Source organism: Sinocyclocheilus rhinocerous, unplaced genomic scaffold, assembly GCF_001515625.1.
Source record: "Sinocyclocheilus rhinocerous isolate Xijiao unplaced genomic scaffold, SAMN03320098_v1.1 scaffold481, whole genome shotgun sequence".
Classification (NCBI taxonomy): domain Eukaryota; kingdom Metazoa; phylum Chordata; class Actinopteri; order Cypriniformes; family Cyprinidae; genus Sinocyclocheilus; species Sinocyclocheilus rhinocerous.
In genome coordinates, this window is record NW_015657695.1 from 281578 (window position 1) to 299296 (window position 17719).

A 17719-nucleotide genomic window follows, 5' to 3' on the forward strand; every position below is an offset into this window, starting at 1 on the left:
TATATATTTTTTTTTTTTTTTAAGTACAGTAACTTCCATTCATGGTCTTCTGTGAAATGTTTTTTATAAAAAGTTGATTTATTTTAGCTATTTTTAACATATTTTCAGTCTATTATTTAATAAGTTGTTGTCGTATTAGAGATGATGTTGTACACTACCATTCAAAAGTTTAGGATTGTTATTTAAAGAAGTCTCTTATGCTCACCAAGGTTGTATTTATTTGATCAAAAATACAGTAAAAATAGTAATATTATAGAAATTATTACAATTTAAAATAACTGTTTTATATTTGAATATATTTTAAAATGTAATTAATTCCTGTGATGTTAAAGTTGAATTTTCAGCTTTAAGTGTCACATGATCCTTCAGAAATCATTCTAATATGCTATTTTAATGACAGCGGGCGGCGCTTCTCCAATGTGGGGCTGGTCCACACCTCTGAGCACCGGCACACGGTCATCGCCGCCCAGAGCCTGGAGGCCCTCTCCAACCTGCACAAGGCCGACATGGAACGCAAGCGGGATGCCTTCATGGACCACCTGAAGAACAAGTACCCTCCCCAGCACTCCCTACCACCCTCTCCATCCCCCTCGCATGGCAGCATGAGGGGCACCGCAGAGAGAAGCGCACGTGAACAGGTATGTACAAGGCTTACCTTGTTTGATGTTGCTGGATCAATGTTATTGTTAGACAGGGTTTCTGTCAGGGTTCCAGGGTTAAGTTAAGGGCGAGTACAGGAAACAATATCCTTTTTAATGGTTAGGGTTATGGATTTTTATTTAATTTTATTACATTTAATTTAATTTTATTTTATTTTTAAATTTAATTTAATTTAATTTAATTTAATTTAATTTAATTTTATATTTGAATATATTTTAAAATGTAATTAATTCCTGTGATGTTAAAGTTGAATTTTCAGCTTTAAGTGTCACATGATCCTTCAGAAATCATTCTAATATGCTATTTTAATGCTCAAGAAACATTTCTGATTATTATCAATGTTGGTATAGTGTGTGTATTTGGAAAAATGCACACACATAGGACGGGTTCTTGGTTCAACATCCTTAAGCCTCTGACTGGTTAACAGCAGTGTTACTCCAGTAACTACAAAAGGATGTTGATTCAGGAACATGTGCTGCTTGTGTAAATTACATTAAGCATGCATGGACACACTCTCACACACACAAGATGCACAACATGTGGCTTTGAAATTGTACCCATCTGAGAGGTCTTCTGAAGGAGGCATTGACACATGGAGCCTGCAGTACACATACAAACACTTCAGTCACTGGTGACATAGCCTTAATATGCCCCCATCTCCCCAGCTTTTACACAGCTTGAGAAACGCTGTCAAAATGTCATTGAAACATTTTGTACTCACCATAGAAAACAGGCAGTTGCATGCTAGAGTGCAGCGAAACAGCAGCCACTCTGTGAATGGAACAACTGGTTCTTATGGAGGAGGGTGACGTAATGTTGAATTCAAATATGGATGATGTCACTGCATCAAACCAGTATCAGCCAATCAGATGTGCACATGAAAAGAGAGAGAGACACGCAGGTTTTAACAGACATGTTTACGCTCAAGTCTTTCAAAATCCACCTGCACTGATATTTTCAGAGGGATGAGTGTCGAAAAAGAGACTTTTCTGCCTCGGCTTTCTAATTATACCCATCATCCCAATATCTCTCCATCAATATATCCCCCAAGAAAATGATTTCATGTTCAATCCATTGTTCTTGTTCTTTTTTCCTGTTGAAATGACCTGCAGTACTGGTCAGCAGCATATACTGTGTTGTGGCATACTATCAGGTGTCCCTATCAGGCTTCTTAAACTAGTTTAAAGGGATAGTACACCCAAAAATTCTGTCACTATTTACTCACTATTTACCTCATGTTGTTCAAAACTTGACTTTGATGGCAGATGTGGATCTCAGAGGGCAGAACGACCGACGTAAAGCTGAAATATGTATTACACAATTTAAATATAGTAAATAACACGCTGCAATGAAATTTACATTATTTAAAATTGTATTCAATTAGAAATTGATACAGTACACTGAAAATGAATCAATATGAAAAAAAATACTTTGAAGTTGATGGACAAACCTATAAAATAAACTGATTCAAAATTTAGACTTCTGATTCTGTAGCTGAAGCCAATTTTTTTTTTTTACAAAAGAAATTGTTAAAAACATTATACTAAAAAGGAAATAAACACTGTAACCAACACTGTTTGTAAAATTAAACATTTATTAGATTCAACGACTTGTTTAAAATATATAAATATGTATTTGCTGAATAATTTGCTTTAAAAAACATAAAACTAGATTGGAGATTGAAAACAGGAGCATCTGAGCTCAGATGCTGGAGTTTTCAGTGATGCCAAAATAAAAGTCCTGGTGGTGGACTGAACAGTTTATTGACTGACGGCGATAATAAAAAAAATGTTTTTATTAGTCTAGGTTATATATTGGTTGATCACTAGTCTCTCTTGTTTTTTTTTCCATGCAGTTACAATGAATGACATAAAAAATATATAATATTAAAAGTATTATAAAAGTAGTTTGGTCACCTCATTTTGAGGTCCATTTCTCACTTTTTTGAGACTTTTGCCTTAAACTCATAATTTGTTGCTTATTAATAGTTAGTAAGGTTGTTGTTAAGTTTAGGTATTGGGTAGGATTAGGGATGTAGAATATGGACATGCAGAATATGTGCTTTATAAGCACTAATAAACAGCCAAAATGTTAATAATAGGCATGCTAATAAGCAACTAGCTAATAGTGAGAATTGGTCTCTGTATTAAAGTGTTACTAGTTCTTAAGAATACATTTTTAATCGTTATTTGAAGCTTGAAAGCTACATTGACCTTGTTGACTAGAATGACCAGTACAATCTTTTTGCACAACTCTATCATACATGTTTAAAACAACATGAATAAATGATGCAAATTTTCATTTTTGCATGAACTATTCCTTTAAGTAGATTGGTCATTGAGCATTTTTGTTGGCGAACAACATAACTATGATAGTCCACAATCTAGACTAGCACCAAGCCAGCATAAACATGGGAACTCATGCTGGTCTAAGATAGTCTTTTCAGCAGGGCTCTCTTTTTTTCTTTTCATCACCTATTTTACAGCTCTTTCATCCTCATGTATGTGATTCTCATCCCAGTATATACCTGAGTGTGACATTAATGCCCAGTGAGTGTGTGAGAGATGATAGGATCAAATGAGAGAGAGAGAAAGACGGGGAGGTTGGGTGAGAGACAGGTGGAGTCCATGGTTGCCAAGGCAACACCGCCCTTATATGGAAACTGGTGATATCATATTGCAAAGGTCAGCCTGGAGAGAAAGAGAGAGCGAGAGAACAAGGAATAAAGAGAGTGAGAGAGAGAGAGAGAGAGAGAGAGACAAGAAAAAGAGGAAGGGTTTCGGAATATCCTCACTTTTGAAGGAAGACGCTTCACAGGAATTCCTCATTTATTTGTAGCCGTGGTGGAATAATGGAAAGGGGGAGGGGAAGAAGAGGACAAGAAGAGAGCGAGAGAGGGGACAGATGAGTGCAACGGTGTGTAAACCGGCGGGAGGAGAGTTAATTACCCTCTGCCAGCCCTTTCCCGAGACTCTAGCACGGAAGAGTTAAAGCAGCAGCCAGTAGCCAGCCGATGCTGTAATGAATTAAATAAAGAACCTGTAGTCGCATGTGCCGGAGAGAGAGAGAGAGAGAGAGAGAGAGAGAGCAGGAATAAGAGAATGAGTATTCTGCACACCTGACAGCCAGCTGCTAAGACTGAAGGCATCTAGCTAGTGTGCACACGCGCGTGTGTGTGTGTGTAGGGAGGACGCACACTCACTAGCGCACATGCATGCAGGTGCAGGTGAGATTCGCGCTGACGGCTTCATTTGTTTGGTTATTGTGAGATTGTTTGACGTGGTGACTGCATGCAGATGGACACCAATTGGGTTTGATTTTTACAGTGTGAGTGTATCTGCGCATGAATGTTCTGAATGTATGTATTTGTATGCGTGTGTGCATGTGATGGGAAGGAAGAGCTGTTTTGCATGCGGGTCAGGTAGTGTATAGCTGGATGTAGTCTTGCTGGGCTGACACATGTTTCTCAGGTGGAGACTAATGCTGGTCACAGGATCAGATGCAACTAGTATTCAGGCCTGATCGTTGTGTTTAGCGTGCACGAGGATGTGCTTCTGCTTTAATAAAGGTGGTTTGGGTTGTAATGCTGACGTATAGGTGCACATGGTGGCATTTGACTTGCAAACAAAAGCCACTATGTTTCTGATGCATGCAGGAGGTGGGTTTAAAGGGGACATGCTCTATTGCACTTTTGCAGTATTTTATTTTGACCTCCTGATTAATGCTTGTTAAGGATTATTGCACGAGAATGTGTCGTAATTTATATTTCAATACCAGTTTTCACTTTATAGCATTTAATAGCAAGCTGTATTTGTTCCTGTACCTTTAAGACTTACTGTAGGGTTGAGGTTGGCTTATGTAAATAACCTCTGATAGTTTAACTTCCATGTGTCGATGCAGTTCAGTACAGATCACAACTGGTCAGCTGTTTTCACCTGATAGTAACATGTTGCAAATGCGTTGACTGTGACCATTTGTACTCGAGGCTCTCATTTTGTGGCTACATTTTAAAAATGCTTTTTCAAACTTGTGAATAAAACAAAGAATATTGGCGTGCATTTTATAGTAAAATAGGCTACTATTTTAGATTTTTTTACTTCAAAATTTCATGTTCAACTCAGTGTTACTTGCCAATTCTTTGTAATTATTTGTTAAATGTACTACAATTTCTGGGTGAAAATGGTTTCAACACCAATGTTTTCAAAGTCACTCTTAAAGTTAGTGCATCAGTGCGTGTTGATAAAATGGCACAATATTATTAAATTTACATCCAAATTTTTATCTCACCACAAGCATTATGTTCTGAGCAGAATTTTCAGTTATTTTAGTCAAGTAACTGTATTAACTGTACTTTGGATGTGCTTTTTCATGTGGTCTGTGTTGCTGCTTGTTGATGTCAGGCAAATTCTGCAAAGATTTCACCATTATTTTATGTAACTGTCGAATAAACACTTACATTAGGGCAATGGGTGATTGACAGGTGAAACTGATAGATTCTGATAGAATGTGGTTTAAGTGATCGAATCACAAAACAATTTGAACCCCTCATATTTAGTGCTGTCCATATGAAATGAATGTTAGTATCAGGTATAAACAGAATTTTAGTTTCCATAAATGGACTGGGTGATGTGGGAAGGGAGCTCTGCGTTCTGAAAGAAATCTGTTTCGTATGATTTATCCCTTTTTTAAATGTTTCCTTTCAGATGCACCTGTATCATCTATTAACCCTTAAACATGCTGTTGATTTTCTGCTGGCAAAAGCAGCCGCAGCTTAGACAATTATCTAAGCCAATTATCCCCCATTTAGAGTTGTTTCTTAGCAACTGAGGACGCCAGCCTCATACCGCTCCACTCCACCGGCCCTGCAGTGCATAAATCCATAAGATGCTGAAGTTGCCCCTCAATTATGATCCAATATGATGGCGTCGGTAGTTGTGTTATTTCAGTTAATAAATATAAATTTGCATTTTATGGTGGCTAGGGTTGGTCTGTTGTAATTATGAATAATAAAAATAATAAAGAAATGTCCACAAGCTTTTCTTATATCCACTTTTAAAGTCCACTTTTTATCAGCCAGTGAATCATGCACTTTTAATTTACATTTATAAAAATGATTTAGGAGACTTTTCATTGCTGTGAATTTTTCACTTCCTCTGTGGTTTGGCCGGAGACCACAGCACAAATTGAAATGGCCGTGAAGGGGTGTGTGTGTGTGTGTGTGTGTGTGTGTGTGTGTGTGCGCTTGTAATTTAGCCATACTTTTCAGACAAATTTGCTGAGATATGTTGCTAGGAGTTTGCTAAAACTGACAAAATCTCATTTTGGGGGATGTCATCAAAAGCAAATGTGGTTCATAAATAAATAAATAAATGTATTTTTATATATTTACTTTTTTATGTAATTTTATATATTAACTTTTTTGTAAATTGTATTAGTACTTTTTTGAGAAAATAATTTACGAGCATAATTTAATTATATATTTATTTAATGTAAATGTATGTAAAATTATATATAGCCAGTGAATCATGCACTTTTAATTTACATTTATATTTTAGGTGAATGTTTGAGTGTGTGTGTGTTGAATATAAGGGGTGTATAGACTGGCTACACTGCCATTCCTTTCATGCTTCAGACAATCATGTCCCACGTAATACGAGAATGCTTTGGCTTAAAAATGCTGCTGGGAGACATTTAATATTACGTCCTTGAGCAGGCACTTAAATCTCAAGCTGTTCCAAAGTACGGTTTATCTCCCCGGATTGACCATCAACTGTACAAAAGGCTTGGCTTTAGGCTGAACTTCAGTACCAGAACACCTCCTGGCAGCAATGCAATGGGTCCATCTGCCGCTCAGTAGTACCTGACATCAGGTAACCCAGAATCAATCCCTGCAGGTGAGGCCCTGCCCCTATATCTGACCCATTTCTGTCTGGAGGGGCGGAATCAATCATTAAAACAGCTCAAATGAGAAACCAGTTAAACCTGCTTTATAACAGAATAAACACAGAGAAGGGTTGGCCAGTTTTTTTCCATATATCAGCAACACAGATACACTGACCAACACTGAATATATATATTATATGATTATAGGTATATGTGGTATTTTCTTTTTTGGAGAGACGCTGATACAATGTGTGTATGCTAGTGTCTTAACCTCAACTTTGGGGTGTTTGTGTGTATTTAATATAAATACATGCAGCACATGTTTGCAGTAGTGCTTCATAGAGCTGCATGTATTTTTCTTATTGCTGCTCCTTGTAGGGCATTGGCAGGATGAACTGCACAAAGTTGAAAGCAGGTGAATGAATACACAGAATATTATTTTACTAGAAATATAATGCTGAAGTACTGCTATATGAGCGGTGAGCTATTATACACCATTGATATCAACATCCTGCTTCAAGGGAGTTCAGCAGCATTTTTGGCCTTGTGTAGAAGGAAAGGTTTAGTTGATGTTAAGCTTTCCAATTAATATATTTTCCTCTAAATGTATGTTTTTTACACGCGCACACACTTTTAATCAGCTGACTATGTAGTCTAGACTTGGCCATGAAATATTCAAAGGTCTTGATCGATCAGGGTTGTGTTCACCAAACAGTCTGAGTTTTATTCAAAGAATATATGGGAACTCAGGGCACTTTAGGCCCTGTGGCCTTAATGAACTGAATAAAGAAAATAAACCACTTAATTAACCACATTTTTCAGACTAACTAGTTTATTTAACTTGTCTTTTAATAATGTAATGTTGTCTGTCTAATAATGCAGTGGGCATACGTACATGACAGACGAATTAGTGTTTAAAATATTATTTTCACCACAGTGTCATTTCCATCACATCTTGAATCATTCTGTGGTGGAAATGGCAGTGATTTAAATTACTTTTCTTTCTCTCTCTATCTCTCTTTTTTTTTATAAAATTGCAACAAAAGAGTCAAAAGTGACCAAGCAAATAAAAAAAGAACGTCATAATCTGGTTTTACCTGGTAATGTCTTTGACTTTCCGTAAAAGTGAAATTCACGGATGAAATGGGAGAGATAGGTGTGATCGCTTCAGACAGCTGACCAATTTCAGTATGATTGATAGGTCTGGGCAGCAGGCCAAGCATAGACACAGAGGGGATCTTTTCAATTAAATTTTTTCTGCAATTTTGTCAGTTAGTCCGTCAGACAGGGCAGCTGATGGACAGATGAGAGAAAGCCTCAAAATACCTTCATGCAGACTCATTTAGAGGGCCAGCCCATTCAGAACAGCTCCATATGATGACCAGACAAGAGGAATTATGTGTTTCTGTGTCACCATGTGCGTTAATGCCGTCTTTATTCTGCAAATCGCTGCATATGAAGCCGCATATGTGGTGTAAAAAGTCTGTTTATTGCTGCTCATACACTACCAAAAGTTTTCGACTCAGTAAGTCTTTTAATTGTTTGTAATGTAAATTGACCAAAGGTGAGAGTAAAGACATTTATAATGTTACAAAATATTTTTGTTTCAAAGCAATGCTGTTTTTGAACTTTATATTAATCATTTTGGAGAAAAACATTTATCACAATTTCCACAAAAAAATAATAAGCAGGCACATTGTTTCTTGAAAATGCTGAAAATTCATATTGAAGTAATATTTTGCAATGTTACTGTATTTTTTATCAAATAAATGGAGCCTTGATGAGCATAAGAGACTTACATAAAAAAATCCTTCTGCCCTTAATTTTGAACATTAGCGTTGGTGGTATAAATACGTATTGCATCAAATGGTGAATGAAAATATTATATTGTAATTACAGAATAAATAATAAAGCAGTAATTAGAGCAGCTCTACCTTTCTTGTGTAAAGGCCTTAAGTTATGCAATATATTAGTTGTAGTTACTTACAATTGCTTATTATTAAGAGTGAGTTGAAATGAATGTGAGTCCAAAATTCTCAGTAAATTTTGACAGATATCCTCACTGTGATCTGTTCTCTCTCTCTCTCTCTGTTCATATTTTCCTTCACATTCTTTTATCACAAAAGATGGTTGGAGATGGTGACTGTGTATGGGGTTTCACCACACACAGAGATGAATGTCTAAGTAACACTCTCTCGTCTCTCTCTTTCCATAGCAACAGCCAAACTACTGGAGCTTTAAGGTCAGTACTTTGATTACTTCTGTGTGTCCCTATATCAAAAACTTGTTCTTTTGATACCTTTTTGTGTGTTCTTATGTTGTATGTACATGGTGTATATTGATGTCTGTTGTAGGCCCAGTGTTGTAGTTTTATACACCTTACATCCCAAAAATTTCCCAACAAAGAAATGCAAAAAATGACAGCGGATTCTGTCTGGGCTGAGTAGCGGGGACATAATTGTTGCTAAAAGTGAGATAAATAAATCTTACAAAAACAACCCTTTGGTGGCTCACATGGACATCCTTAAATGTCTAAAATGAATGACAGTCTGTAGTAATTACAAAGAGCATCAGATAAAAACAGTTGAAGTCTATGGTGTTGAATAGGTGTGTATCACGTGTCAGGTGTGTTAAAGTCATTGATCTATGGGCCGTGCAGGTCTGAGGCTGATTTGTGATGGTCTGCTTCACTGGTTTTTATCTTCTAAATCTCATTCCCCTGTTCTTTCTTTCTATCTTCTATTTCTATATCTCTTTTCCTCTCCTCCATTTTCTTACACACCTGCCCACAGAACCCATTAAAGTCTTCCAGCTGAAGTCAACTTAATAGAACTGAACACATGGGTCTCTATAGATGTTTTTAAAAACTAGATTTCTTTTAAGTTGTCACAGCACCTTAAAAACCAAGGTAATGAGACTGTAGGAAAAAATAATCAGAAAGCCACAGCAGCGAGTATGCTGGTAGGATGTTGGTTCAGAAACTTTATAGGCTTACGTACTCTATCAAATCCCTTGTTATTGAACCTGTACTATTGCGAATGATATTTATTCTATCAGGGATGAAATGTCTATTATATGTATTAGCGATGTTGGAGGGTGTGTATAATTGTAGAAGGACACAGGAAATGGCCTTAGGCTGTGATAAACAGTGTCATTAGACTGAGACTCAGTAATCGGATCCTCCTGATTCTGTTCATTCATATTCACTCTCACACTTATTTACTCACATTACACTCCTCCTGTCAACGGACACACCCTCATTCTCTATGTCTGGAAATAATGCCAGGTTTTTTTATTTTATTTTAGATTTGACTATCCAGACTAGGCATGGGCCGGTATGAGATTCTGACGGTATGATAACCTTAGATAAACATATCACGGTTTCACGGTATCACGGTATTGTGATTACAGCTCTAAAATATGTTATTTTTAAATGTCTGGGTAAAAAAACTACTTTTTTCCCCCACTGAACACATTTTATTTTTAAGAAACATATAGAACATTTTGGAACAGTAAACATGTCAGGCTAAATAATTAAAATAAATTGACGACACGTAAAAAAACTGCGCATACCGCAGGAACGGTATAACGGAGAATTTTAGTGGTTTTGAAACCGTGACTTTTCCCAAACCGCGGTATACCTTGAAACCGGTTATCGTCCCATGCCTAATCCAGACACTGAATAACATGCAGACAGCACGTTTTAAGTACATGTCGACATTGATTTGGGACTAATGAGATCTTGCTGTGTTTTTCTGCTAGTGTTGGGCATCTCAATTGGGTTTGTGAATCATCATATTATTTGTTTCACTGTAGACTTTCTAGACTAATAGACTCCTTCTGACCTGACCCTCCAAATCCCTTGCAACATGATACACCTCAAACTCTCTCGTTTAACCAATTCTTAATCTTTACACTCTCTATTCTTGTCTATTTTCCTGAATTATGGACCTTCTCTTCTCTTCTCTTCTCTGCTCTTCTCTTCTCTGATGTTTGCGTGTTCTTGTCACGGTAAGATGAATTGTCAGATGCTTTCAGAAATTTTTTTCCTTTAGGTGTAGATTCTGAGGCCCCAAACAGATGCCTGTTAAAAGCAAACGTCTCCCCTGGCTGGTTACGCCACATAAAATTAGCCTCTCTGCAAATTACTGTCAGAGCTGTGATTTGTTGGTTTGGTTCCGCTCTCATTTGTGCTGCCTTGTTTTTTACTTTGATAACTTCCTCGCATTTAGAAATGTGTTTTGATGTCTAAGTGCTGGTTCATTAGCATTTTCTGTTGTTCTTTTCTTTGTCAGATGTTTCGAATCGTTAGAGCTAGCCATATGCTAACAGTGAAGAGAGGGCAGAGCTCGTCATTGACAGTGTTGGGGAGTAGCTAAGTTCAAGTAGTGGTGCTATGAAAACATTCAGTATCTTGACAATACCTCAGTTGTTTTCCAATTTTTCTGGCTTTTTAAGTAACTAGTATTTTTCAGGTAGCTCTTGGAAGTCTGATTCATTAGTTAAACATTTTGCGAGGATGCATAAAAGATCTACTGAATTCTAAGTTCATCACTTAAATGTTTTCCTTTATTTTAGTGAAATGTTTTGCTAAATTCTGCTGCTTATCACAGCGCTTTGTGTAATTAGGGTGTTTTATTAGTTGTTATTTTTTACTGTAAAGTTGTGTCTACCAGTTTGGTTGTGTTGGTGTCAGGTAAATATTTCTAAGGTAAAACTTGGGAAAACAATTAGGCTGTGGTGTCATTTCTGTCAAGTGCACTTCTTGCACATTTCGCAACACTTTCAAAGTAAAATGTCCAGTTCAGTTCAGTTTCATCCCGAACCAATATACGTGAACCACACAACCTTTCATTACGTTTGTAGATATCCCAGCAGTTTTTAAAATGAAATGTCCAGTGAGTGGCACTAACGGTTAATGCTCTATCGCCTATAAAATAGCTTTTATTAAAACCCTACCCTAAACATAACTTAAAGTGTTAACAAAAGCAAATGTGATATAAAAACACATTTGATGAAGAAAACCATGCCATTTTTTTGCTTGCTTCTACCAGTCTTTGAGATTTTGTATCGTTTCTCATACCTGAGCTCTCCCCATCAATAAAAATAAATAAAGCATTGCTGTACCAGGTGTGCTACTAAGCAAGTTTACTGCATTTAAATCTGGTTCTGTGATGCAAGCATCAAAATTTGTTAATTTACAAATCATGCACTATGATAAGTGTTCTGAGGTCATAACATATATTATGCAAGGGAAAAATTTTTTTGTTTGTTTTATTGCCACTAGTGGCAGTTTCAGCTGGAAACTACAGTGAATGGAAAGTACGATATAGGTAGATTTTTGAAGTTCTGCAAAAATGTGGGTAGAGGCACGATTCTCCAATAAACCTAGGTTCGATAGATATAGTTTTGTGATTTATTTATTTATTTTGTAATATGCCACATAGGAAATAATATTGTTTCTTCGTGTAGTTTCAATATTAGCTGTTTTCTGTATTAGGAGTAACTGAAGTAATGTAGCCTGTCGAACTACAATTTAAAGTAGCTTCTCCAAAAATAGTCATTACCAAATTTAGCCCATTGAATTAGTTTCAGGGTATCCTAAAAATCACGTGCAACATAAACAAAGACGTACACCGGACACATGTCGCACTGCCTGTATATCCAGTTTAGCATTACTTTTGTGTTTTTGTTAAACAGTGTCACCTGTTATCTCTTGTTTTGGGAGACAGCTCACAGCTTGTCCTCCAGCAGACAGTAAAGGTGTGCTGAACTAATCCATTGTCCTCCTTCCCTTCCTCTTATCATTTCAGTCTTCATCATTGCTATTAGTCCCCAACGATAAGTGCAGAGAATGCCGCCATTTTATGACCACCTACCAGCTTACCATTTCCTTGCTTTCCCTGCCTCTCTCAGCATTGGACTGAATAGGCCACAATCTACTGCAATTTGCTGGAGCAATTTCTGCTGTGCCTTCAGCCTGTGTCTAACAATAGCAGGAGAGAGAGAGAGAAAGATTATTCTCAAGAGCAATTATTTTCTTTCCTTTTCTCGCTCTCTATCTCATTCCTTTTCCTTGTCTCTTTGATATAGTTAATGTTATTTTAATAAAATTGTGCACATTATATCTTATATTATACTATGTCTCCCATCAACTTATCTGAAATAGACACACTTCTCTCATGTACAAGGAAAGAAAAATATGCCTCTCTCGTTTTTTTTTTTTTTCATTCCCACACGCACAAAAGAGGTTTCTGTAATATCTTAATCGGCAATGAAATTAAATGGAGAACTAATGGAGACTTTTGCATAGGTGTTCATACTCAGATTTTAGTCTTTTTCTCAGTTTTTTCTCATAAGAAAAAGATAATGGTAATCTCAAATGTTAGAAGAGCTTCAAAATAGACCTCAATAATACTGTGCTCAGCTTTAAATAATCAGAGATGTCGACATGAGCTCATATTTCAAAAACTTGATGTAGGCTATGCTGTTCACGTTAATTTAAATTTGTCAGGATTTTTAGTATAAGCACAAATGTGTGTGTGTGTAATATGTATGCATGTATATACTGTATATATACATATATAACGTAATATAAAGCCAACAAGCTCAATCTTTTTACCACTATTGCTTTAGAATTATAAAGGATTATAAAACAAGGTGAATTTAACACAAACTGAGAATTTGATTTTGTCTCCTGAACTAAGTGTAATATTTGTGCATTAAAATATTCCTCTGGGCACATTTCTCTTTACAGCTAAACAATGTTGTTTACTTTATTCCAAAAACATATGCAAACAAATAAAAGAAAAAAGTACTGACAGCTCATTACATGGAAATGTATCCATTAATTTTAAGGACATTTCCGTTAACTCTAAAACAATGCAATGCAGTGTAAAATTCCAAATACTGGTAAAACGTGAAAAATAAATCCTTTCAGAACATTGTGCCCTATTTTGACTTTAACTCCTTAATTTTATTATGATTAATTTCATTATTGCATGGTATTTTATTCGAAGTTTGTTTGTTCACTGTGTGGTACTCAGTATATAGTGAATGAGCGAATAACTAAGTGATTTCATTCTCAGATTTGTACTGCCTCAGGTTGCATTTAGTATTACTGCTTCTGTTGTTGTAGTGGATTTCTCAGCTGCATCTGTATTTACCGTAATCGTATGCCGTTCACACTACAGTCCTGTCAGATGCTGTTACCTTCATTTCATTTTCTAGTCAGATGTATATTTTGGCATGAGGTTGTCCTCCTTCCTGCTGTTGGAACAGAACTGAAGTGTGTGTGTGTGTGCGATGAAGGTGGAGATTTATTGCAGAGAATCCTGCAGGGATCCCTGATTCTGTTTAATTCAGAAAATACAGGCACTTTAGGAAGGTGATATGACACACGCTGACATGTTTATTGACGCAAATACAAATTCGAAAGGAAACTTGAGAGCTGGTTTGTTTATTGCATTTGACAAAAAGCCGTTTGAAAGTGCATTAGTGCTTGAGAGAGAAGGAGATCTTGATTATGTGGATGGTCTTAAGGGTGTTTTCGCTTGGAGCATTGATTAACAGTGTGCTGCGTTTTCTCCCTCAGTTTGGTTCAGGTTTGAAACCACATCAGAACAACTGAGAGTTTGCCGTTTGTTGGCCAACAGTCAGAATTAAAGTATTTATGAAAGCCCAAATGTATTTCATCTACAGTATATGGAAAGTATCAGCAGTTTACAAATTTGGATGTCTGTGCTCTTACCTGCAGCAATGTGTCCCATCATTCCTTAGCTTCTGATCTGTAGTTACTCATATTTGCCCTTATCTCAAAAAATGTGTATTTTGTGATCATAAAGAGATTCCCTTTACAAAATTCATCATACGATGCAGTCAAACCTCATATCAGATTCATGTTCGCGTTATAAACTCGGCAAGAAAGAAACATCCTCTCACTTTCAACTGCTTTCATTTCCAGCAAGTTTCTTAACATGTAACTAGTTTATGACTTGTTCAGTCGTAAACTGAACAAGTTTCACAGGCATTTGATGTGTCCACCAGCTGCTTTAATTACTTCAGAGCTTCTCCTCCTTATGGACTGCACCAGATTACCAGTTCTTGCTGTGAGATGTTAGTCCACTCTTCCACCAAGGCATTTTACATGTCTGGGGGGGACACTTGGATACATGTGATTTGGCACTGCAAGGACGATCAGCTGTCCATCCTGTCTCCCTGTCTTAGGCTAGTCTTAATCTCACATTACAGACATTATTATAACTGTGAACTTAATTGCCTGCTGCCTGTAAACCGTAAGGTGCATGTGCAAAAATGGTTTATAGCTCATTGAACAAGTATGAAAATATTGTTTAAACCCTTTGCAATAAAGATCTGTAAAGCTTATTTGGATTTTTTTCAAAATTATCCATAACCCACTAGGGTCTGAGGGGGTTTTGGGGCCCTGGCGAAGTTTTGACATGCCCTGACATTTGTGCTTTTTGCAGTATCTTAAAAACATTAATGTCTAAAGTCTGATTACACTGTAACAGCACAAACTGTGCTATAATAATACTGTATGGTGTGAGCAGCAGCATGAATGAATGAATAATGTGTCCTGAAAAAGGGACGTTTTTTGTATAGCATTTAGTTTAGCATGGGATACATGAAAGCTATATGGCTATGTATCTTTGTGTGGATAAACAAGCTTTTATTTTATAGATAAATGACCCCATTATAGTTACACTGGGGGGTCATCTATCAGCTCAACTTGGCCCCTTTGCGCTCAGACACTGTCTGCAAGGGAACGGACACAGCACTGCTTCTGTGCCTCAGCATTTATGTGTGTGTGTGTCTGAGCTTTTACCTTGCGTGTAAATAACACACTCTGCTTTTATAAGTTTTATTTTTATAAATGTGAATTAGCTGATTTGTTTTTGTTCACTTTTCGTGAATTAAATCTAGTATAAACTTCTCTAAATGTCATTCAGTTTATGGTTAAAACAAGAAAAAATAATTGTTTATTAACTGTAATTCAAGATATACACTACTGTTGAAATGTCTGGGGTCGGTGAGATTTTTTTCTAAAAAAAAAAACAAAACTTTTTTTCATTAAAGATGCATTGATTGGATACAAACTGACAGTAACGACTTTTACAAAACAAACCAACAATTGTAATTACATTGTTAAGGATCATAAGACTGGACAAATTACTGGAAAATTCAGCTTTGCCATCACAATAATAAATTATATTTTAAAATATATTACAATGAAACAGTTATTTTACATTATAATCAAAATTTCACAGTATTAATTTTGTTCTATTTTGATCAAATAAACTCAGTCTTGTTGAGCTTTCAAAAACATTAAAATATCTTAAGGAACCCAAACTTTTGCACAATGTTTTATATTCTCTGAAAATAATATTTGTTACACAAACGCACTTTTCAAGTAAATTTGTCTAGTTTTAAATATGTTCAGCTTTTAAAAAGGGAAAAATGCTGATTTAGAAGCAGATTTTTTGCAGTACAGAGGAGAATTGATTTGATGTATGGTGATGGCGCGCTGCTCTGCAAACCAGCTTGCCAGTCTTTCCCCAGTGCACCCTGGGAGCTCATTACAGGTGTCTCTGAGCTCGTGAAACACACCAGGATGCGGTTGTGTAGATCCTCTTTATTAAATGCTACAAAATAAACAGAAACATCTGACAAGAAATCCACAGATGTGTGATTCACCTTTACTGTATATGCTATAGTGAGGCAGACTGTTTTGTTCTGTGTAATAGTTAGCGTCTCAGTCTGTTTGTAGAAACATATCCATAGAGACTTGTTTGTGTGTGAGTGATTTTCCTGTCAATGCATTGCTGTTTTTCCCATCATTACACAAACAGAGAATCAGGTATTTTTTATCTGCCTTACTTTCTCACCCTGAGCTTGAGCACAAACTTGGTAGGTTTAGGTGTAATTTACTCTGGTTGGAGGAATTTGCTTTTGGTTTCTCCTTGTGAGTAAATAATGTCTGCCTTTTACATCATGCCATTTAAAATGCTGGAAATCTCTCTCTCTCTCTCTCTCTCTCTCTCTCTCTGTCATTTAGAGCCGTAGTCCACGTCACTCCCAGTCCACTCAGTCAGGTTTGGCAGACCAGGCGTCTAAACTGTCCTTCGCATCTGCTGAGTCTCTGGAGACCATGTCTGAGGCCGACATGCCGCTGAGCTTCAACCGCATGAACCGTTTCCGTCAGAGCCTCCCACTCTCCCGCTCTGCAAGCCAGAATAAACTACGCTCTCCAGGTAACATATACCTTCAACATATATCTTTACCTGACACTCAAAAACGCTTATGCCCACATAAACACAAGAATAAGTTATCAACTTTACTAGTGTCAGTGCGTAAGATTTATTTTAATTTTATTTTTTTTGGATAGAAATTAATACTTTTTCAGCAAAGATGCATAAAATTGACCAAAGTGACAGTAAAAACATTAATAATATTACAAAAGATTTCGAAATAAATGCTGTTCTTTTACACTTTCTATTCATCAGAGAATTCTAAATAAGTGTATCACTGTTTTCCCAAAAATATTAAGCAGCAAGCAACTGTTTTCAACATTGATAATAAGAAATGTTTCTTGAGCAGCAAATCAGCATGTTTTAATGATTTCTGAAGGGTCATGTGGCACTGAAGACTGGAAAATTCAGCTTTAACATCACAGGAATAAATTACATTTTAAGATATTTTAAAATAGAAAACATTTATTTTAAATTGCAATAGTATTTTACAATATCCCTGTTTTACTGTATTTTTAATCAGATAAATGCAGACTTTAAAAAAAACATTAAAATGATTTCTGACCCCAAACTTTTGAATGGTAGCGTACACAATTTTCCACATACTTCTCTTCTGTTAAGGCCTGTAATGGCCTACAAAGCTCATAAATAATAGAAAATGAAACAACTTCACTAGTGCCTCTTATTCATCCAATCGACTTCCTGTAACTTTCAAATACAATTATTGTTTATGAAACTCTTCTGAACTGTTACTGCATAACCAATTTAAATTTAACAGCAGTGCCTCTAAGCCTCTTGAGAAACGATTTCAAAACCATTTCTGGGCGCAATTCAAAATCAAAACGCTTTGTTAAAATGTAAACATCATCCCAAAGGTTATGCAGAAAGTTACTTGAATGTTTGATAGA

The 17719-nt window shown here is 36.3% G+C and overlaps 1 protein-coding gene across 7 annotated transcripts in view; it reads left to right on the forward strand.

Moving 5' to 3' along the window:
• Positions 1–17719, forward strand: part of srcin1a (SRC kinase signaling inhibitor 1a) — a 115236-nt gene that overhangs the window by 59868 nt on the left and 37649 nt on the right. For all 7 annotated transcript variants that reach the window (XM_016529502.1, XM_016529503.1, XM_016529501.1 and 4 more), the window contains exons 3-4: positions 8759–8785; positions 16619–16814. In XM_016529502.1, coding sequence (XP_016384988.1) covers positions 8759–8785; positions 16619–16814 — 223 coding nt within the window. The remainder of the gene's footprint in view (positions 1–8758; positions 8786–16618; positions 16815–17719) is intronic.